At 46.0% G+C, this 24376-nt stretch overlaps 1 protein-coding gene across 6 annotated transcripts in view; it reads right to left on the bottom strand.

The window, feature by feature from the left end:
- CLCN1 (chloride voltage-gated channel 1) overlaps positions 1–24376 on the bottom strand; it is a 114626-nt gene that overhangs the window by 41518 nt on the left and 48732 nt on the right. For 3 of the 6 annotated variants that reach the window (XM_053300582.1, XM_053300578.1, XM_053300581.1), the window contains exons 3-9: positions 23216–23347; positions 19606–19734; positions 18909–19042; positions 17212–17289; positions 14163–14274; positions 6693–6818; positions 2266–2350 (exon numbers count right to left, since the gene is read on the bottom strand). In XM_053300582.1, the coding sequence (XP_053156557.1) occupies positions 2266–2350; positions 6693–6818; positions 14163–14274; positions 17212–17289; positions 18909–19042; positions 19606–19734; positions 23216–23347 (796 nt within the window). Of the gene's footprint in view, positions 1–2265; positions 2351–6692; positions 6819–9777; positions 9857–14162; positions 14275–17211; positions 17290–18908; positions 19043–19605; positions 19735–23215; positions 23365–24376 lie in introns of all 6 variants that reach the window. The other 3 variants (XM_053300579.1, XM_053300580.1, XM_053300583.1) reach the window with 3 other exon arrangements.

Below are 24376 nucleotides of genomic sequence, written 5' to 3' on the forward strand. Positions count from 1 at the left end.
TAAAAAAATACTCGCCACACGAAAAAATCCAACACATTATGGAGAAAGGTATGTTTAATTAGAACTAGCCTTTCTAATTGCTAGTATACCTCTAAGGTACTAGAAAGCACCTAGCATGTGGATTTTCTGTTTGTGGAAAAGTGAGAAGGCTTTTGTTGGTTTTACATAGGAAAGCATTCATAAGAACCTAAGAACAGCCCTGCTGGATCAGGCCCAAGGAGGCCCATCTAGTCCAGCATCCTGTTTCACACAGTGGCCCACCAGATGCCACTGGAAGCCTACAGCAGGAGTTGAGGGCATGCCCCCTCTCCTGCTGTTACTCCCCTGCATCTGGTACTCAGAGGCCTCCTGCCTTTGAGGCTGGAGGTGGCCTTTAGCCCTCCAACTAGTAGCAGATGATAGACCTCTCCTCCATGAAGTTGTCCAAACCCCTCTTAAAGCCATCCAGGTTGTTGGCTGTCACCACATCTCGTGGCAGAAAATCCCACAAGTTGATTCAAAAATGTGATCCACCTGCAATCTGTACTGTCCATTCTGCCACTTCAAGACTCATTCCCACTGTATACTACATGTATAAACTAGGCCTAATCTGTCTTTTGTTTGCTTATTCATCCTACTACCCCCACACTTCTTTTGCTCCTTCAGTGGATAAACAGTATTCAGGTTATACAGAGAGTTATACAGGTATACAAACAGGTTATACAGAGAGGTGTGCACAGAACCAGCACTTGCCAGTTCGAAGGTGGGAGGAATATCTTTAAAGACAGGGGAGGGTGCTTTTATGCCTCCCGCCGCACTCCCCCCACAAAGAGTGCCTCCTTGCCACCCTGGTCAGAAGTGCCTGATGCTCATGCGTAAGTGGTGTGCGCACACACACATCACACACACACACACACACACAAAACATCACACACACACACACACACACACAAAATGCACAGCAAACGAGAAAGCAAGGATGACTCTGGAGTACCTGAGCCACAGCCAATACCATACTAACTTGGCTGTCGCTCCATTCAACATCACACTTGTAAGCCATCTAGAGTGGATACTGGATTAGGAAGGTCATACATTTAATAAATCTAAACCTAAGCTGGTATCATTTGGTCCTGTAACACCGGAAGGGGCTTGCTACTGGCAATAATCCTGTATGTGATCGTGATCTGCATCAGGAGTCAGCATTGGTGGGCAGCTACCCAGGACCCCCAAAAGGGCCCACTGCTGATCCTTGAGACCACCTCTGTGCCCATAAAGTTTGTGTGACTCTCTGGGCCCAAGTAGGTAGAAGAGGGCCCATGGAGAGCAATTTGCCTGAAATATAGAGCCAGCCCTCTGTGCAATAAAACCATAGTAGGGAAGGGTAAGGCTATGTGGCATCCCTCCCAGCTGGGAGGGAGAAAGGCAAGAAGGAGGAAATCAGAGACTGGGTCAGGCAACAGAAAGGGCGTGGTTGGAGGGTCTTCCAGCTCAACAAGTTGCTTCTGACAATGTTTTACATGGCTTCAGAAATGATTACATTTGCCCACTTGACTGAATGGCTGCTTCCAAGGCTGATTATGGAGAAAAACAAATCTAGAGAGTGCACTTTCTGGAGCAGATGAGGTTGAACAAATGCAAAGGAGGACAACAACAGGGCATCTATCCCTCAAAAGGTTGTGCACAAGAGGGAGTTTTAGAAAGCTCCACTTTTCTTACCCCATCATCATTATACCACCTTTCAGCGAAAAACCTTTCAAAGAGGGTTACACAGAAAAAAAGAATAAGAATAACAAGATGGTTCCTCAACCAGGCTAAAAAGCAACAGCATGTAGGCACCAGCAATAGCCTCTCGAGGGATGCTGGGCTGGGGGCGGATAGGACTGGTTGCTCTCTCCCTGCTAAATAGAATAGAAGCACCACCTTGAAAGGTGCCTCTGCCCGGTGAGCAGGGGGACTTTATGACAACTTGCACTAGCTCAAAGCCCCTCTTGTATATAACATCTAAAGGCACTGGAGCCCTGCCGTCTCCTTTGCATCTGGGCACCCTGGAGCAGTCTGCAGGCACAATTTTTCCGTGACAAAAGCAGCACTGTGTTTTTGTTCTTCAGTGAATCATTATAGGACAGCTCAAAGCGCTGGGATGGGGGATGAATTGTATTTTATCTAACCTGGAACCTCCAGAGAACTCTAAGCAGGCAGTAACTCTGTTCAATAGGGAGATTTTTCAAAGGGGCCTTGCCTTTTATTGTTTCTGCGCTGCAATTAGCAACATCCCTTCAGGCTTACCCTATTACAGCAAAAGCTGGCAGTTCCTGTAGGTCAAAGGGAAAATCCATCCGAAAGTTGGTTCTGAACAGGGCTGTGATGGTGACTGTGATGGGGGGAAAAGACAGGAAGAATTACTCAGAGGAAGAAAGAGGACGTGAGAGAATTTGAAATGTGCATTGTGGAAACAGCAGCTCTGAGGGGAGGACGGAGAGGGGAAGGGGAAGCACATAAAAAAGATGAGCCGTCTATAAACAACCTCAAAGGATAGTCTGAAAGGAGTTCCAGAAGTCTTCTCTCTGGCACGGCCTGAATTCTGAGCACCTTGCTTTAAATGCTGGTGGTGCTCATTGTTTTCATTCATTTTTGAACAGGACTGACACACTTCTAGCTTCAACAACACCTCATTAAGAAAGATTCTGCTATTCTTATTAGGAAATAGTTTGTCTCATAGAGAGCCGATTTGCACATCTTGCCAGCTGCACATGTGAGACAAAGAGGCCTACCCTGGTGTCACTGGAGGATGTCCCAATGCTCTCTCAGGGTGCACCCTTTATAATATCAGGGGTTGTTCATCAGAACTGCCCTTCTACATGCACTCCAAAGACCTGTTTAAACAAGGCATAAATGAGTGGGCGGGAGTATCAGTCTAACTGTACATGCAACACAGGTGTTATAACATTTGGATTTCATATGTTAAGTCATTTTTTTCACTCTTAATTTTATAAAGGATTTTTAACTCTTTCAGAAATGCCTCATCATGCTGTTCCTTCTGTTTGAATTCTTGTGTTATCTGATAGACAGACAGACAGATAGATAGATAGATATTCCATGCTCTCTTAGAACTTCAGGGACTCAGAAAACTGGAAGCAGGTGTAATAAAGTAGATGCAACATTTTAAGAATGGAGGAGTACTATCGATACTGATAGTACTGTGGCTGCTATACAAATAAGCATACGTTTTTCTTCCCTTTCGTAAGCTCTAAAACAAATGCTTCTGCATGGTAGACAGGATAAGTCTGAGGGCATGGGCAACAATTTGCAAGCCCAGTGTTAAACTTGCTGATATGTGTAATTAACACAGATTGAAAAGCCCGGTTAGCACCCGAGGTGAAGCACTTTCTGTTTAAAGTGCTAATTCTGTCTTTGTAGGTGAGCATCCGGAGGAAAGGAGGATCATTATCACTAAGTACAGGAGAAGATACTACAAGACAAAGGCACAACCTGGGACAGGAGAACCCTGAACTAAGCATAGCAGCTGGGCCGTTTTACAAGGCAGTTCTTGAGGCTAGGGATGTGCAAATTGATTTGGGTACAAATCAATTTGTACCTGAATCTAGCTGATTCGGGTGATTTAGAGACAAAACAAATCACCCCTGTGGTTCATTGGCTAGATTTGGGTACGAATAGAATCGTGCCTGATTCAATTCGAATAGATTTGAGATTCAGATCCCTCTTATTAATTCCCCCAGATTCCCACCTTTCATTTTTTAAAAAAAAGCTAAGCTCTAGCCCTTGTAGAAGTGGAGTTATGGAGCAAAATGTGTGATCACTATTATTCAAATGTTTGGATTCTTTGGTGTATAATAACTTTCCCTCAATGAATCCCTATGAGGATTCATTACACACCTTCATTTATTCTATTCATTGTCTTTTCAACAGTGCCAATTGTCAACTGCCATGTGCCAACTACACCCCACTCCCATCCGCAAGGCAGTGGGGTACTACTCAGTTTATGTTCTAGGATTATTTTTCAAGTGTTTAGGCTCTTTGGTGTCTAATAACCTTTCGTCATAATGAATCCCTATGAGGATTCATTACACACCAAAGAGTCTAAACACCTCAAAATTCCTAAAATATAAACTAAGTACCCAGTGGCTTGTGGGTTGCAGGGTACTTGGAACATGGGATGCCACTAATTCCCCACCCTGAACTGTAAAGCCGTGGGGTCAAAATGAACAGAAGAAATGAAGGTGTGTAATGAAGACACCAAAGAATCTAAACAGTGAGGCTATTCACATGATGGGAGAAAATCGGTCTAGCGGAGGCTAGCCTAATTTTCTCCCATCATGAGAACCACCGGGTTTGGCTGCGAGCCTGGTGGTTCTTAAGCGGGTCACCTGCTTAAGTAGACCAGTGCTTAAACTGGGTTTGTGGAGCGAGCGGTTTTTGCAATCGTGAGTTGCTGCGGTGTGGCTCTGCGAGTAGATCGCCGCGGTGCAGCTCACAAGTAGATCCCCGACTGGGAGACTGAAAACCAGCCTCCCGGCTCGGGGGTCTCTCCAGCATGCCCTGCGCACTCATACAGGGCATGCTGGAGCTGTCAGGGGTTGTGCTGCCCCTGATCCTCCCAGCTCCTGCCGGCCCCGTAATGGAGCCAGCAGCCTGCTCATGTGCGGGGAGAGCAGGTTAGGCTGGTCTCCCCACTAACCCTCCTCAGGCAGCTCCCACTGATAATGGGTACCGCCTCAGTGTGTGGGGGTGGGGTGGGGGGGGCTGTAGTTGACACGTGGCAGTTGACAGTTGGCACTGTCCAACGATAGTCAAAACGAACAGAAGAAATGAAGGCATATAATGAATCTTCATAGGGATTCATTATGAGGAAAAGTTATTACATGCCAAAGAATCCAAACACTTGAAAAATAATGACCAGACATTTTGCTCCATAACTCCATTTCTACAAGGGCTAGAGCTTAGCTTTTTTAAAAAAAAGAAAGCAAGCAAGCTGGGGATCCGTTTTAGGTTTAGGACATGGCGACGTTGAATACCCATTGTTACCTATGGTGGAAATGTTCAAAATCAGTAAAAACTAAAATAAAATCATTAAAAATCAACCAAGTGTCCCACCACCTTAAAATTTGGGTGGTAGGTGGCACCCATGGGGACCTACCCACCACCTAAATTTGGTGTCCCTAGGAACTTGTTAAGTGGTCTGAATCAGTCCAAATCTGAATCGAATTCAAGAAAATACAAATCAAATCTGGGGTGATTTGGAGGGGGTAATTTTGGATACAAAACAAATCAGGGGTGATTTGTTTTGGGCACAAATTGAATCAAAAAATCAATTTGTGCACATCCCTACTTGTGGCACTCGCTTTTGTCCCAGACTTCCATGGTCTGGCCTTGCCCTGTAGCAATGTGAAGCATTTGTTTCAGGCAAGAGAGTTCAGAGCAGACACCACTTTTTTCCTGTCTCCAATATCTACCTTTGTGTGTCTAAAACAAAAGACAAACCAGCTCCAGAGAGAGGAGGAGTCATTTTAACTTTTCCTTTCAGGCAATGAAAGGTCTAGTAGTGGTTTCACATAAGGCTTAACCACTACTAGCCCTAGCAGTGGTTTCACATAAGGCCACCTTTGAATATCTCTTTCACTATTTGTATGAATTCAGGCAGGTAAAGCAGAAGGGAGGCATCTGTAATGTGAATTAACATCCTGACCAATGTCATTTTCATCATTGTAGTACAAAACAAGGTGTACTACAAGGTGTACTTGTTCAGGTGTTAATAAAATCCTGGATACTGTACCCAAGTACAGTGGCCGACATCCAGAGCAGCAGTCTGGGGGTACTGCACTGTCACAAGAGGTAGTTCTTAACTCAGCCAGTATTCCCAAGCAGCAAGGTGAGTGTGTGGGGGAGGAGGGGTGATTTTTTCTGCTCTCTCCTGCCTCCATAAGTACTCTTTGTCTTCCAAAAATATGCACCTGAGGGCTGCACAACCCTCAGGAACATATTTTAGGAAAGCAAATAGCACTTATGGAGGCAGGGGAGAGCAGTGAAATTAAACCCCTCCCCCCTGCACACACTCTGCTGCTTGGGAAGACTGGCTGAATTAAGAGCAGTCTCTATGAGCAAGGATACAGCTTCGCTGCAGCTTCAAATTGCTGCTCTGGATATCCTACAGGAGTGTGCTGGCAAGCCCTGCCACCTATGCTGATGCACTTTTTAGATGCCCTCATGTTGACTGTGAGTACTGAAATTAGGAATGCTAGGCATGGTGCTCCCTGTGATCAGGAAACTAGGCAACCAGCATGCCCAATCATGAAGAGGACCACTCCCTGAGCCAGTATATATCTTCTGACAAATGCCATACTCGTGCCTGGTGTGGGGTCTGGTTTACAAAGCAAATGGGGCGGGGCTTCCTTGGCTGTTCCTTCCCCCCCTTTGTACAGGTACCTGATGCCTGAAAAGGGTTATGGTTGAAGCAAAAATCACACGTGTGCGGAGGCACCCTGAGGCTGGCACCTATCTCCCATGCAGATGGATGAGGGAACGGAACATGGCTTAGGATAGAAAAGCTGTTTCCCAGTGACAGAATATGCTTAAAGAGTTCATTTGACTCCTTCCTCCTCTTTCATCCGCATAACCCAGCAGAACTGCTGTGCATAGGCATCCTCGGAGGCAGGGACAGCAGAGACTGGGAAGCGACTCTTCTCTTCTCATCCTACCTGCATCTTTATTCCAGACAGCAAAGACTCGGAAAACAAAGGCACTGAATGTGGCTGCAAAGAAGCCGCGCCAGTAATTGCGGACTGCGAAGTAGGTGGAAGTAACTTCAATGCTGAAAAGAACACCTAGATGGGAGAGAGAGGTTCTCATTATATGACAGCTCCCTCCTCCAACACATAATATAATAAAACATCTCGCATTCTACCCAGCCCTCATCCCACACACGTGAGTTAAAAGGGATCTGAAGAGGGGGAGAAGCCAGATAATAGTGGGGGTGCAAGGGTAGTCTGAGTTTCCCTTTCACCCCACCATAATGGTTCAATTCAGGGCAGGACTGAAGTCCCAGTGGGAATGAACTTAAACAAAGAGGCCAATTCCCACTTTACCTGAACACAGTGGTTTCCAAACTTGTTGACTTGAGGAAACCCTTTCCACACTGACCTGTCTTGCACCTCTGTCATTAAACCCCATACACTGCAGAGGTTTCGGGATTCCATTGTACAGCAATACACCGGTGTGAAGGAGCTGCCGGGGCTGCTGTGCAACATGAAAGGTAGCCCTGGCCATGTTGCACAACAGAGCAGTCGTGCAACAACTCAAAACAGTGTCCGTGCAGTTGCATAGTGCAATTTCCATTTGAAACAATGGAAGTAGCACTGTACAACGGCATAGACAGTTTTCAGTAATTGAGCTACTGTCCTGTTGTGCAATATGGTCATGGTTACCTTTAACATTGTGCAGCAGCCCCAATGGGTCCCTAACGCCACAGTACTGTTGCATGGAATGTTGGCCCCGAAGTTCTGGGCAGGCCTAGTGAACCTTGCTGTGGCATGAACTGAGAATGCACCACAGAACTAGGGGTGTGCATTTTGGAATTTTCTTGTTTCGATTTGTATCCGAATTGAAAAATCCCCGTTTTGTTTTGTACCCAAATTTTCTGAATCCAAATCAGCCCTTTTTTGTTTTGTAGCCAAATTTTTCGAATCCGAATCCGAATCGATTTGGATTTTTAAAAAGGGTCCCAGGGCAAAAAGAGTGGGGGGTGGTGGTAGTGTCCAATGGGTGGAAGCTACCACCCAGATTTCAAAGGAATTAGGCAAAGGGCTGGTTTTTTTGGTGATTTTTTTTTAAGTTTACACATCTTTAAGAATTTTCCCATAGGGAATAATGGGGATTCCAGCAAATGTATCGCTTCAAATCAAGGGGAAAGGGATGACCCAGAGCAGAGTGTGGTGGGTGGTAGTGCCCAATGGGGGCAAGGAAACTTCCAGAATTATTTCAAAGGAATTGGGCAAAGGGCTGCTCTTTTGTGATTTGTTGAAGTTTACGTGTCTTTAAGATTTCTCCCATGGGGAATAATGGAGGTTTCAGCAGCCCCATAATTCCACTTGGGGGGCACTGGGGTTGCCCAGAGCGAGGGGTTGTGTAGTGCACATAGGGTGCCAACCACCCCCACCCCCACAAGCCTGTGCGGTACTGGGTTTTGTTGTTTCTGAGGTGTTCATCGTAGATTCTCTGCTAGCATATGAGATTTTCAGTGAAAAACAAGAATCCACTCTCATATGCTACCAGAGAATCTACACTCAGAACACCACAGAAACAGCAGAACCCAGCACCCCATGGGTTAGCAACCCTTCCCCTGGCCAATGTGGGGTCAGTAAAGAGTGGGAAGAAGCAAAAGAGCCAATGGGGAACAGGGAAGGAATTGTCAGCAGGTCAGCCCATGATTTAGGTCACTGATCAGAAGGCTGGAAGGGTGGGAAATTCAAAGAGATGTCAAACACAAAATGGAGACTGACTCAGAGATCACCACAAAATGGAGGTCCGAAACAACAATACGTTTTGTAGCCGAAACAGGGACGTTTTGTTTTGTATACAAAACTTTTGGATCTGGAAGATGCGTGTTTTGTTTTGTCTACAAAACACCTGAAACAGGCTGTTTCGGGTACAAAATGTTTTGTATCTGAAACGTTTCGCACATCCCTACACAGAACACACCCAACACTCCCTGAAGCAGCATGTTGCAGAGGAAGATCCAGAATGGTGGTCCAGCAGTTTTCCAGACAAGCTTGCCCACGCTTACTGATCTTCTTATTGAGAAACATCTGATAAACCCTGATAAACCCGCAGGGTTGCCCAGAACAGTTGGAAAGCCACCGTCTTAGTGGCGTGGGAGCTGCATCCCTCTGGTTTCCTTCCACGGGACTTTAGTAACCGGTGAGGCTATTCTCACAGCCCCTCAAAAGCGGGCTACAGGAGCACAGCCCGCTTTCAAGTGGCCATGAAAACCACCAGGCTCGGTGGCAAGCCCAGTGGTTCAGTGGCAGTTAGCTCACCTAAATACCCCTCCCCTAAAACAAGGTTAGTGGAGCGAGCGCTCCGCTAGCCCCGTTTCTGTGATCGTGAGTCACCATGGCGCAGCCCCGCACTGTGGCAACTCATGAGGAGACCCCTGACCGGGAGGCTAAAACAAGCCTCCCAGCATCGGGGGTCTCCCCAGAATGCCCCACGCACTTGCACGGGGCATTCTGGGACTTCCGGGGGCCAGGCGACCCTCGATCCCCACAGCCCCAACCGGCTCCGTGATGGAGCTGGTAATCATGTGGTCCCCTGATCATCTGCGGGGAGAGCGGGCTTGACCTGTTCTCCCCGCAGAACCCTGTTGGGCGCTACATACCGATTGTGTGTAGCGCCTCAATGTGTCTCAGACACATGCTGCTCACCCTCAGACAGAGGGAAGCAACTGGGGCTGTGATTTGAATAGGAGATTTGAATAGGAGGGAGAGCAATTGGGTGCTCTGTTTCAGGCAGCAAAATATTGCGGGCTGATACTGCTGGCCCTGCTCACAGGGTTCCAAGAGAAATATGTCACCGGAGTGGCATGAGAAAAGCCACAGGGAAAGAGCTCCCATGCTGCTAAGGAGGCAGACTGAGTTTGGACACTGGCCAGTAATCTGTAAACCAATATTTAGAAAACAAAAAACCCCACGCCATGGCATTCAGAGAAGAAGAACAGACCAGGGGAAGAGGGAGGAGGATGTGATGTTTCTGGGGAAAGATAAGCCAAAGTCAGCAGCCACTTGCCTCCAAGTGGTGTCCCGAAACAGCAGCCAACCCCCACTGCACATCCCACAGTCAGGACATCTGTGTAATAATATGGCTGCTACTGGTGGAAGAGACATGAGAGAGAGAAAGAGAGAGAGAAAGACACAGACACACACAATGAGACACAGAAACAGAGGACAGGAAAGGAGGAGTGAGTGACAGAATTGGAAGCTCCTGTCACAGGGTGACTGATAGATGTTCTCAAACCACACAAGTTACATCCATTAGAAGACGTTGTAGATGCCAGAGGTTTCTCTTTCCTTTCTCCCTGAGACACCAGCTCCAGTGCACTTCGCAGAAGGTGATGCAGTAATACTGCAGCAGAGTCCTAATCTCTTACGGATGCAGGATTCTTTCATCTTTCCAATGTCAATGGTTTTCAAATGTGAAAAAAAACTATTCAGGTATTAATAGCTGGCGGTTAGGAGATGCAATGTAAGATATTTTGCAAACAACTTCTCACATTACAAAATTTCTACACAGAAGCACAGGAAATTGTATTACTCTTCCCTGTACATTAACCTGGGGTCCGTGGGGTAGATCTACGTGGCCAATGGAAACTTCTTTCTTTCTTTCTTTCTTTCTTTCTTTCTTTCTTTCTTTCTTTCTTTCTTATACAATTAAGGTTCTCTAATTTTCACTGCAATCTTATGAAAATATATGAATGGGGTGGAGGTCCAAAGTCACAGTTGAGGATTGGGGGAGAAGAGCTGATCTTATAGTAGCAAGCATGAATTTTCCTCTTTGCTAAGCAGAGTCTGCCCTGGTTTGCATTTGGATAGAGGCCTACATGTGAGCACTGTCTGCTGTAAGAGATTCCCTTTAGGGCAGGGCTGCTCAACTTTGGCTCTCCAGCTGTTTTTGGACTACAGTTCCCATAATCCCCAACCACAGCGGCCAATAGTAAGGGACTATGGGAGTTGTAGGCCAACATTTGCAGGAGGGCCAAAGTTGAGCAGCCCTGCTTTAGGGGGATGGCGCTGTAGCTCAGCAGTAGGGCATCTGCTCGCATGCAGAAGCTTCCAGGTTCAATCCCTGGCATTTCTGGGTGAGGCTGGGAGAGACTCCTGCCTGGAACCTTGGAGAGCCATTGCCAGATAGTGGAGATGCTACTAAACAAGATGAACCAATGATCTGACTCAATATAAGGCAGATTCCTTTGTTCCTATGATCTGAGGAGTCTGCAGATGAAAAAAGTAAAGAACCTCTGCTGTAGGGAGCTATGTGTGATAACCCAACATACATGTAACCTGCTGCATGTATGTGTCCTAAGAAGCCACAACTGGCAGCAGCTTGCCAGGACAGCACTTTGCACAAGTGAAAAAATGGTCACATGTGATTAACTTATATACAGGATTTCCACAATGTCCTGCAGGGAAATTATATTTGAGCAGAAATGTTGTAATGTATGAAGCAGCCCTGATACATTCAATGTCACCAAGTGACAGAGAAGATTTACAGTAGTTGTCTTGTTTTTTTGGACAAGGAAAGATCCCAACTATGTATTCAGAAATATCTCACAATTCCAGGAGCACTAATGGTATCTAATATATTATATATAATCTAAAGGTAAAGTGTGCCGTCAAGTCGATTTTGGCTCCTGGCGCCCACATTGCCCTGTGCTATTCTTTGGCAGAATACAGGAGGGGTTTACCATTGCCTCCTCCTGCACAGTATGAGATGATGCCTTTCAGCATCTTCCTATATTGCTGCTGCCTGATATACTACCAGTGGGGATTCGAACCAGCAACCTTCTGCTTGTTAGTCAAGCATTTCCCCGCTGCACCCCTTATACATAATCTACTACACGTATTTATATAGATTCTGTGATTTCAGCTCAAACTTACAAATTCTGTGCAGAACTGGTATGTCCATGCAATGGGTTTCAACAAGGGTAAACTGACTTTATTGCCCATGCATGCACCTAGGTAATTACTACATGGTGCTCACCAAGCAAGAGGGAAAGAAGCTGAGGCATGATAAGGCACTTGTCACACATTTCTCCCTTTCTGTTGTGATCTGACCTTTGGCAGCCCCTTGGAGTAAAGACTCCTGGAGTCTTGTGTCTTGTAAGTTACTAAGTGCACTTGAGGTTTGATAACTGTCCTAATGAGCTGCCAGAAAAAAAGCATGGCATCAGCCTTGAGTCAAGTGCAAAGCTTCCTCTTTCTAAAAGAAGTAGGCAGCACACCATTTACCAGAAAGCCCCCTTTTCAGCTAGATCTGAAATGAATCTGGCATATAATTCTCATGCATATCGTCCTCTTTCAAATTTATTTGAAACCTTCAATTTAAAACCTACATGTTTTCAACATTACCAGTTATGGGTACCAGTTATTATTATTACCAATTATGGGTATTATTGGATTTTGTGATGGGGTTTTTTGTGGGGGGGGCATAAACATGAATTTATTAGAAAGATGAACCTGTACAGTACATTAGTGTCTGACAAGCAAATGAAGGCAGGACCTTCTCTTCACAAACTGCTTCTCAGGAAATGCTGTTGCTGGAGTGTGTCCTGCAGAGTAGTACAGCTCTGCTGTTCACATCTGCGGAGGATTTTCACCCATCTCCCTTGCCCCTAGAAGAGATCCCTGCAACCCATATGAAGGTCCTTGAGCACGGCACAATCCCCAGAAACCTACTTCCATGTCGCAGGGAGTGCTCCCCAGAGCAAAGGAGATTGGAAACAATGCCACCCCTACTGGTGCACGCACTGCATTAGTGCACAGCACAGCACCAGCACCCAGGCAGCACCAGTGCTTCATTGGAAGCACTGGCGGTGCTTCCTTATTCTTCATGTCAGCCATTGTCTTTACATTCATCAACATGGTTTAAAAGGATGACTTTTTCAGGCTGTACCCTGCAAAAGTCAAATATGAAAAGGAAAGTTTGAAAAGGATCGATATTCTAAGTCAAATTCTGAAATGTTGCTAAATTTCAAATCTGTACAAAATTTTGCTTCCGATTTTAAGTGACACATAATCTATGTACGAAATGAGAGGAAGTTGGCAGCAAGAGTCTGTCTCATCTAGGACACTGAACCCTTGTCAGCTCTGGTTCAGGGAAAAAGAAAAGAGAAAAAGTCACAGCCACATTCTCTGCCCTTGACTGTATTACAAAGAATATGTCCATAGTTATTACTACTAAACTACTATTACTACTGCTACTGCTACTACTATATTCCTACTGTTTATTGATTCAGCTGTATTCTTTCATCACCAGTATTATAATGTTTCTGGTATCATTTTCCATGCCAACAGATACAGTAGTCCACTTACCCTCCAACACTTCACGGTTGAAAATAGGGGAACTCTTGTGTACATTTAACACCCCTATTCTCACCCCAAGGATCACTGCTTGAGTACCCCATGCCACACACACAACTAATAAACATCTTCTCTACTTGTCATACAGAGTCTTCATTTAATCTCCAATAGCTTATCCTGCACTGGCTTCTGAAGCAGGTGTTAGTAAATGGATGGTAAGAGTTTCCCTTTTAAGAAAAACTTAAGGATGTTTAACAGAAAGTTTAATCTCACAATGGAAGGGGTCTGAATTTGTTCTAGGAGAGCTGCAACGCAAATGCATTCAGCAGCACTGACTACCTGGATAGGGAGTACTGGGGCTAGGGGTAGAATGGAGGAGAATGAGAGGAGAGCTGGTCTTGTGGAGGCAAGCATGACTTGTCCCCATAGCTAAGCAGGGTCTGCCCTGGTTGCATATGAATGGGAGACTTGATGTGTGAGCACTGCAAGATATTCCCCTCAGGGGATGGAGCCGCTCTGGGAAGAGCAGAAGGTTTCAAGTTCCCTCCCTGACTTCTCCAAGATAGGGCTGAGAGAGATTCCTGCCTGCAACCTTGCAGAAGCCACTGCCAGTCTGTGAAGACAATACTGAGCTAGATAGACCCATAGTCTGACTCAGTATATGGCAGCTCCCTATGTTCCTATGTAATGCACTTTACTGTGCATATATCCATACTAAGAACAATTTTTAAAAGCTTTCCCCAGTTCTCCCCAAGCGGCAAAAACAGGGAGGAAATGATTTACCAGGAACAGATATCCGAACACAGGGACTGTCCCGGGAAAATAAGAACAGTGAGAGCACACACGCTTGTGATTAAAGTCACTTTCTGCCTATCCGTTTTGAATGTCACTTCTTTGAACCCCAGCCACTTCCTGTTTTCCACAGGATGTCCTTTGACTTGTTTTCTGCTCTCTGTCAGACTATGTGAGATAGAACAACTAGACTGCAGTGCTGTGAAGGAGGTCAGTTGTGTGGGAAACACAGCTTTCATGCTAGAAATGCCCTAAGCCAGGAGGGGTGAACATGTTATATAAATACGGGAACAAAGCACTTGCCTCCAAGAGGAGCCCCGAAGCAACATCCAACTCCAACTGCGCAAGCCGCCACCAGGAGGTCGAGCTGCCTGTGCACATTCTGGAACAGAGAGCCCAGCCAGAGAGAGGCATGCTGGGGTTAGAGGGAGCACACAGCCACAAAGTTAGTCCCCTCCTCCTCCTCCTCCTCCTCCTCTTCCTCCAGAAAAAAGCAACAGCCAGCAGCAAAATCGGCCTCATCTTACAGCACACTGGGCCAGCCTTTAGTACAGTGAACTGGACTAGTAAGGAGAGAGCTGGCCACTACACAGAGCCAGCATCCACGATGGCTCAGTTTCTATGTACCACTAAAGCTCTGTGCAAGTCTCCGTTGGAACAATATTGCACAGGCAGTCATTAAGCCAGCCGCTGCCACAGAGCACCCGTCTCTTTAGTATTACAGCCAGCATCGCTCATGTGCAATTAGCTTCTAGAGACACAACCAGCCTCAAGACACAGCTGCTTACAACAACCACATTTTCCTTGTGAGCAACATTTGTTTGTTCTTTTGGTTTTTTTAAGCCCCCCTTTGCCTGACATCTGTTGTCAGTGCAGTAGCCGTGATGAAACTATTCATGCTTAGCTATTGCTGCTCAGCCAGACATTATATGGCGCGGGGGAGGGGACTCCAGTGAGGACTATGGGAGAGGGATAGGAAGCAATTGTGCAGAATATTAGACCCATCCCTGGTTGCCAAAAGCCCCACCCAAACCTTTTTCTATATTCTGATCCTGTACCAAAATTCCTTTGAAATTTTCCAACATTTTCTTATAACCATAAGGTCAAGAAACCCAACTTTTGTTTATATGGAAGTTGAGACTCTCAGTGTCATGACCCACCCCTCACCCCTGCCACTGAGCGATAGCTCAAAACCCACCCACGACCCACACATTGGGGTACTCAGTTTATTTTTAAGGATTTTGTGAAGTGTTTAGATTCTTTCATGTCTTCATTACACACCTTCATTTCTTCTGTACATTTTGATCCCACTGCTTTGCAGGTGGAGGTGGGGAATTAGTGGCATCCCATGTGCCAAGTACCCTGCAACCCACAAGCCACTGGGCACTCAGTTTATATTTTAGGAATTTTTGAGGTGTTTAGACTCTTTGGTGTGTAATGAATCCTCATAGGGATTCATTATGACAAAAGGTTATTAGACACCAAAGAGCCTAAACACTTGAAAAAATTCCTAGAACATAAACTGAGTAGTACCCCACTGCCTTACGGGTGGGAGTGGTGTGTAGCTGGAACATGGCAGTTGACAGTTGGCACTGTCAAAAGGACAGTCAAAATGAATAGAAGAAATGAAGGTGTGTAACCTCATAGGCATTCATTGAGGGAAAGTTATTATACACCAAAGAATCCAAACACTTGCTCCATAACTCCACTTCTACAAGGGCTAGAGCTTAGCTTTTTAAAAAAATGAAAGTTGGGAATCTGAGGAAATTAATAGGAGGGATCGAATCCCGGACTGATTCAAACTAAATCACGTGTGATTTGATTTGGATCCGAAACTAGCCAATGGACCACAGGGGTGATTTGTTTTGTCTCCAAATCACCCGAATCTATTTGCACATCCCTAACAGCTCAGTATCCAACCCTGAGGAGGGAGGAGCAATCAGGCTAGAAGATCCAGCTCTAGCCCCAGTCCCTACCTTAGATACCGTAGGGATGATCACCTAATGGACAGGTGACCCCAGAGCCAGAAACCGCAGAACTGGGGTCCCTGGAGACAGTGCTCACTGAGCCCAAGCTTCCTCATGAACTGACTCCTTTCACCCCAGGGACCCTGAGCTCCTCCCAGCCTACAACCAGCACTGACAATGGGCCCAGAAGGATGTGATAGAGCAGAGGAGTGCAGGGCTGCAGGCCAGAGGGCTGCCCCTTTCAAGCTCTCCGCTCTCCAGAGAGGTGGAGCCCTGAAAAGATCCCGACTGCCTCGCCATGCCTCCTGTTGGACCTTGTAGGTTCCTCCATGCAGGATGAGATACAACATTCAGCATGCCGAATTTTGCATCCAATATTTTAAATTGGCCTTTTATAAAAATGGTATCCCTGACTCTACTTACAATAAGGACCTAACTAGATATGGTGATTAAGAAGCATGAATATATCTCCATCTGCTTAGAATGTTTGCAAATAGCAAAGGCACTGGAGGGAGGGGGAACTGCATTGGGACTGCAGTTGTGGGGAGAGGGTTTAGCTCTCACCTCTGCACGGTTTTCCCACTGAAAATTTCCTCCTGTGTAGACTTTTGTTCATATATGGCTGAATTGTTCCAAAACAAAAACAAAAAAAAGGCAGGGGGAGTTAAAAAATATTAATGGAGAGGATATTAGGATACCGAATTGGTCCAAACCCATTATTGAACTTTCTGATATATAAGAATACTTCAGTAGTGGAAAGAGAAACGGAGCTGGTTTGTAGCAGCTAGGATTCTGTATGCAAAATATTGAGATAAATGTCATGTCACCTAATACGAAGCAATAGATGCACAAAGTATGGAAACTTCCCAGAATGCAAAATTAATAAAAATTTACAGTTGGAAGAAAAAAGACAAAATAAATTTATTAATAAATGAAACTACTTTATTGAGTTTTACCATGTACCCACTGGAATATCAATATATTAACATATAATGTGGGCGTGTGTCTGTGTGTAAAATAGCAACTCCTGTGGCTGCTATTTGCAAACTTTTAAAGAGACAGAGAGGCATTCACACACATCACCGTTCATCTAATTTGGCCCTAAGGTGTGTAGTGGTTTTAGCTTCCTTTAGATTCCAAAGTTTCTTGGTTCATAATTATTGCAAGTTTCTTCTGCATCCCACTGGCTACTTCTTTTACTTTACCAGAAAGCTAACCTGCCCACTTGCTGTCACTTCCCATACTGTCTACCTGCCTGCACTGTAATTTACTGATTTATTCTAATTTGAGGAGTGTTGGTCATGCCATCGCTACCCTAGACCGCTGGTGTCTCTCCCACCCGACAATCCCTCTCACAAGCCAGATGGAGCATGCAGAACACTTACCTCATATACACCACAAAAGATGGACATGAACTTGCTGAGCACAGCAGCACAGATGCTGGCAATGTGCACAAAGGGACCCTGCAAAAACAAGAGGTCGGAGTGAGATGAGGAGTGTGTGGAATCAGTCTCATGCCACAGTACAAGCCAAGAAAGGACCCTGCCTCTAACCACATCGCCTTCTCTCCTTTTGTCTCCATATTGTCTTGGAAGGATCTCACCATTCTCTCAAAGAAAGAATAAGTGTCCTACCCAGCTTCAGGAGCTGTGTACACTCCTGAGATTCTATTGTGTGCTAGCAAACAACTAGGTGAGTGGAGTGGGGAGTGATCACCTGTGAGATAGGAGCTGGGTAGGACAGCTTTTCCTCCTACCTCTGGGTGGTGGGTATGAGTGCTTTCAGGTGCTGGGTACAAGAGCTGGGTAGGACAGCACATCCTCCCCAACTCCAATTGTACAATCCCGATCACATCCTATAGCAGGGGCGTAGCTAGCCCGCCGGTGGCCCGTGTGCGGCCGCGGCGGGCGCCCCGATAGCCCCGCCCCCTGCGTCTGACATCAGACGCAGGGGGTAGCCATGCCCCCGCGTCTGACATCAGACGCGGTAGGGTGTGGTCTGGCTCCCGAACGGAGCCTTGAGGTTCCGTTCGGAAGAAGCAGCTTAACTGCTGAAGGGGCCACGCGGCCCCTTTGGCAGTTAGACAAAGGCTGGTGCTGCGTTCGCAGAGCAGCCCAGGAGCAGCTCTTCCCTTTGCAGGGAAGAGCCGCTCCTGGCTGGCGCTGCGAACACAGCACCAGCCTTTGTTTAGCTCCCGAAGGAGGAGCTCGGGAGCTAAACTACCGCCCCCGCGTCAGACGTCAGATGCGGGTGTGTGTGTGTCAGGGCCGCGAATGGCGGCTCCTGATTGGGCACGGCACGGGTTCTTTTAACCCATTCGCCCAATTATAGCTCCGCCCCTGTCCTATGGTTAACAGGGTAGGAAGCTTGTCTTACCCTCTTAATGGTAATGTGAACTGCCTTTTTGTCTTCCAACCTTCCTCTCCTAGGCGCTTTCCAGTCTAGACCCTACAACGGCGTCAGGACGAATCTCGGAAGTGTGCTTCCACACTTCCTGTGTCGTGACACCACAGTCCCTACGCATCCAGCAGGGTGCCGTTCACATTTCCAATGCCTTGCTGCGAATTTAATCACTGCAATATAGAGCAAGGACGTTGCATATCCGGTGTGAAAAAGTTGCTTTTTTTCCAGGTTGTTAGTTGCTGCGAGACTACTCCCCCTGCTGTTTACGGCCCAAATGTGACTTGCCCAAACGGAGGCATTTTGCCGCTAATGAGTAGCTAGTCTGGACAGAGCCCTAGACCCTGCTTCCCTTGGCTTGCTGCAATCATAGTGGAGTCAATGAGTCAGAAGCGTCATCACCACCACCAAATCCCAAAGACATTTATAGTATCAATGGACCATGTCACATTTTAGCCTTTTAGATGGTGAGACCCTTTGGAACAGCAAACCATTTTCTTGTTTTTTGCTATGTGAACCACTTTGTGAACTATGTGGTTCACTATGTGAACCACTTTGATGTAAAATAAAATAAAATAAGACAAGATAAAATCTGCTTCCTAAGCGCCAACCATAGTTTTGTCTTCCGTCACTTGCCTCCACACTTCTTACACACTTCTTACACACAGTCATGCTCGCTCACCTCTTTCCCAACAGGAATCCCACTTCCTAAACCAGCTGTCAGGCTTACAACTTTGGCCACAAAAGCTTTTGGCGTGAGGTATTCCTTGAGGACGACTCCCCGCATAATAGTTTTCAGCTCAGGGATTCCAGAGCCTGAACAAACAAGAAAGGAGCAATGAAGAAGGGAGCCACAGAATCAGAACACAACCCATGCAGAAAGACTTGTGCTTTAAACACACACACACACACACACACACACACACACACACACCACCCTTAAGAGGTTGTTTTTTCAGGCTTTCAGGCTTTTCTCAAACTGTTTTTCTCAAACTGTTTTGCTCCTTTATCGTGCCATTGTTATTTTTGCTTTATTTTTTAAACAATGAACACTGCCTAGATATATAGATATTAGGTGGTCTACAAATATGGTAAACAAACAAGCGAAAAAGGATGGTGGCAGGCCTACTTATTTAAAACTTAGGTCAGCCCCAATCACATATAAAGCAAGGATGATCCACCTGCCTCCCCTCTTTTTTCACACAAAAAGGGAATGTGGGTGAGCTCCCACCTGCCTCCCCTCTGCCTGTAGCTTGGCAAAGACACCATGCAGACTTCCTTAGGTCCAAGGAAGGAAGGAAGGAAGGAAGGAAGGAAGACCATCATCATGTGCACAGACAGACAAAAGAAGCAGATATCCCCATCCCTTGCTCTCTCACCCACGGCCTGTGGAGAGACGAGTTGGCAGAAGAGGGCAGCAAAGAGGATAAGGACAAGGGGGTAGGTGACCCAAGCCAGGTACTGCATAGGGATACTTGGGTGCATCTCTTTGTACATCCACTTGTAAGCTGTGAATAGAGTGACAGTATGTCAGTGACAGCAGAACCTGCTCACAACACAATACATAAACCATAGCAAGGAGCAGTTATCGGCCAAACCCAGATTAACACACACAGAGTCACCAAACCCAGTAATTTAACTAAACCTAAGTAGATGCAGTCAACAAACCTAAACTAGAAAATAAGTGTGTGTGTTAGAGGTGTACAAATCGATTCAGATCTGAATCGATTTGACTCTAATCTGGCCAATTCAAGCGATTCAGATTTGAATCGAGTCACCCCTTAAATTCTAACTACAGTGACGTTTTTAATTTTTAATTTAAAATATTTCTATACTGCCCAAAACTTGCATCTCTGGGCAGTTTACAATTAAAATCATTTAAAACATTAAATCAATTAACAATTAAAATCATTTAAAACATTTAAAACATTAAAAACCCAATATTAAAAATATTAAAACTATAAATCTAATTAAAAACCTGGGTGAATAAATGTGTCTTCAATGCCTTTTAAAAAGTTGCCAGAGATGGGGGAGACAAGTTGGGGGCAACTGGAGACAAACCTCTCCAGATGATCTTAACAGGTGGGGGAGGGGGGCTCATGGAGAAGAAGTTCTCTTAAATACCCAGGACCTAAGCTGTTTAGGGCTTTATAGGTAATAACCAGCACCTTGTATTTTGCCCAGAAACATATCAACAGCCAGTGTAGTTCCTTCAACACAGGAGTAATATGGTCCCTCCGACATGACCCGGAGACCAACCTGGCTGCTGCATTCTGAACCAACTGCAGTTTCCGGACTACATACAAAGGCAACCCCACATAGAGCACATTGCAGTAATCCAGCCTAGAGGTTACCAGCATATGTACCACCGTTTTGAGGACTCAAGAAAAGGACGCAGCTGGCACATCAGCTGAAGTTGATAAAAAGCACCTCTGGCCACCACCTCAAACTTGGACACCAGGGATACATTTGGATCCAGAAGCACCCCCAGACTGCATACCTGTACCTTCCAGGGGAGTGTGACCCCATCCAGAACTGGCAGATCAAAATCATCTCCCGAGTTCCAATCCTGCACAATAAGTACCTCCGTCTTATCTGGATTCAGCTTCAGTTTGTTATGCCTCATCCAGCCCATTACTGCCTCCAGGCAGACATTTAGGGAGGTTATGCCTTCTCCCCATGATGTTGACATGGAGAAATAGATTTGGGTGTCATCAGCATATTGATAACACCCTGCACCAAATCTCCTGATGATCTCTCCCAGCGGTTTCATGTAGATGTTAAGCAACACTGGAGACAATATGGAGCCCTGGGGGACAGCATAGGAAAGTTCAGATTTTGAAGAACAGTCTCCAAGAGACACCATCTGGAATCTGCCCGTGAGGTAGGAGTGGAACCACTGCAAAGCAGTGCCTCCCACCCCCAAACCCCTCAGATGCTCCAGAAGGGATACTATGGTCAATAGTATTGAAAGCTGCCGAGAGATCCAAAAGGATGAACAGAGTCACACCCCTTCTGTCAATTCCCAGTTAGAGATCATCCATGACACCGACCAAGGCAGTCTCCACTCCATAGACTGCCCGAAAGCCAGTTTGAAATGGAACTAGATTATCGGTTTCCTCCAAGACTGTCTGGAGCTGGGAAGCCACCACTTTCTCAATCACCTTGCCCAGCCATGGAAGGTTGGAGACAGGCCTGTAATTGCTCAACTCTGAGGGATCCAAGGCAGGCTTCTTCAGAAGCGGTCTAATGATTGCCTCCTTTAGACATCCTGCCCTCCCTCAGAGAAACTTTTATAATCTTTATCAGGCCCTCTACAAGAGCCTCCCTACCAGATATTATAAGCCATGTCGGGCAAGGATCAAGAGGACAGGTGGTAGGCCGCACCATTCCAAGCAACATGTCCACATCCTCAGGAGTCACAAACTGAAACTGATCCAGGATCATCACATAAGAGGAGCTGCTGGACACCTTGGCATCAGACTCTGTAACTATCGTAGAGTTTGAATCTAAGTTGGCCCAAATACGAGAGATTTTGTCCACAAAAAACTCATTAAAAATGTCACCGCGAGTAATTGTTGGTTCCAAGTACTGATTCAAGGGGGAAGTGGCACACATTAGCCCCTTCATGGCCCTGAACAACTCCGCCGGACGTGAACATGTGGACACAATACGGGAGGAAAAGAATAGCTTCAGGCAGGTAGCAGCAGAACGAGCCAACAGCACCCACCTGGTCTCTCACCCCAGGCAGCACTGGATGGGAAGCAGATGGACTCTTCTTCTCCTCTGCTGGGCTTCTTCTTATTCTATATAATAAGGTCATTCTCATGACTGGCTCTGCCCAGGGTAGGGCAGCCCTATCTGTGTAGAGCCACTTGTGGGAAGTGCCAGGATCGGTCATGATCCTGATGCTCTGCGACAGGGTAGTCCAGGTTTTTTACCCAGGCTAATTGTGGGGTAGAAGGGTTGTGAGTGCGCCCTTCTACCCCACTCCCCATCGTGTGAATGCTCGTGCTGCCTGCAGCCTGAGAGTTCACAAAGCCAGGCAGCAAGAGTGCCCTGGAGCAGGGGACTCCGACTCCCCCAATGTACCACGCTGCTGGTATGATGCATTGTGGGATGCCAGAAAGGACTCTCTCCTCCAGCTCCTGGCTCTGCCACTCAGCATGGCTTAACTTGTGTGCCACGTCGAGTGGCAGAGCTCTCAGAGAAGGGCAATCATGTGCAGGGAGGCAGGGAGGAGCCGGACTCCCCGCCCACCATCTCCAGGGAGGTCGTGTAAATGAGCTTATTGTGTGCACAATATGGGGGAAGTTGTTTATCCTTAAAAAAATGTGTACACCTGGTGTGAACTGTTCAGAAATGTTAGCAAAAATATGGTGGATTAACATTGTCCTGGTAGATAATGTTCTACCAAGTCTTTATCAAAAACCTTTTTCTCTGATGGAATTAAAAACTTGTCAGTTGCTGGAATAAATGTGTTGAGACAGAAGGTCATATAAGTTCATGTTTCTGGAATAAATAGTTTTGATACTATACTTAAAGTCACCTTATTTATTGACTCCCCCTGACATAAACTGTCCCTCCCCGCTCATTCCTCCACTGAAACTGACAGTCTGTAAAAAAAAAAAAAAGACAACTCAGAGCCGCTCTGGGAAGAGCATCTAGGTTCCAAGTTCCCTCCCTGGCTTCTCCAAGATAGGGCTGAGAAAGATTCCTGCCTGCAACCTTGGAGAAGCTGCTGCCAGTCTGTGAAGACAATACTGAGCTAGATAGACCAATGGTCTGACTCAGTATATGGCAGCTTCCTATGTTCCTATATTCATGCATCTCCTGAGTAAAAAAAATTTCATCTGACTCTGTTGTTCGCTAATGTATTTTAATTGTAAGCTGTTTTGGATTTGTGACAAAGAAGAAGAATTTTTTCAAGCAGAAATAAACATGTACATTTGGTTTCATCTGTTCTCATTAGAATATAAGCCTACCTACCTTGTAGGCTCTTGGCGCTGGCATAATCCACCCCCCAGCTCACCAGCGCCATGACAAGACCCAAGAGAACCAAGAATATCCAGTCTTCTCCCAACTTCTTGGTAAAATATTTCTGGATGCTTTTGGCACAGGCTGCAGAGCAGAAAGATCTTTGAGACAACAAAATGAACTACGATAAACTGGGCATGATCCAGCTAAAATTCAGCACTTTTATAGTCCTATTTATTTCACTGGGAGAGTTAACGTGTTTAAATCAAGCGCTTGAGAAGAAAAGGCTCAGACCAGGGGAGGCAGCAAACCTTTGTTTTCCTTCCTACAGAAGAAAGCAAGCAAGAAAACAAACAAATCAATCAACAAGAAAACAAGGGGGAAAGGACAAGAAGAAAGCAAGCAAGCAAGCAAGCACAAAAATCAATCAATCAATCAACACGGAAACAAGAGGGAAAGGACAAGGCTAGTTTGTTAGCGCTAGTCTTTTCTGGGGTTTGATTTCTAGCTGGCAAGGGGTTTGTTTTTGACAGGGCAGTTTCAGTTTCAGTTGTGCCTAGAGCAGGGCTGCTCAACTTTGGCCATCTTACAGATGTTGGCCTACAACTCCCATAATCCCTGACTATTGGCTATTGTGGCTGAGGGTTATAGGAGTTGTGGTCCAAAAACAGCTGGGGGGCCTAAGTTGAGAATGCCTGGCCTAGAGAGACAGTGGGTAAATATTAGTTGCAGGTGAGTCACACAGTTTGTTGGAGGGGCTACATCCCTGAGGTGGCTCTGTTTGGAAGCAGCTCTTGAGAAGACAAGGCTCACACCAGCGGAATCTTGCTAACTGGAGCTTTGTGAACAGGAGCTTGCTAGCAGATAGTGATATACCCATGCAAACCATCCACATTGGGAGGGCAGTCTAACCTAAAACTAAGGCCTAGGGAACCACAGCACAGCCATCTTAATATGAAGTCCCATAACTCTCTATGCCTCTTCCACACTGGAAACTAAGGGGTTAATTCCCCCAGCCCTCTTTGCCCAGGGAGGTAGCCTTTACCTCTTAAGGAGTAAATCTGCTGCAGCTGTTGAGAGAAACATAGACAAGGGGCCCATATAACTCGCTGACACCTCTAGGAAGATAAGGGAAGGGGCAACAAACAGGGAAATGGAATAGGCTATAAAGGG

Source organism: Hemicordylus capensis, chromosome 2 (assembly GCF_027244095.1).
Source record: "Hemicordylus capensis ecotype Gifberg chromosome 2, rHemCap1.1.pri, whole genome shotgun sequence".
NCBI classification, from domain to species: Eukaryota; Metazoa; Chordata; class Lepidosauria; order Squamata; family Cordylidae; genus Hemicordylus; species Hemicordylus capensis.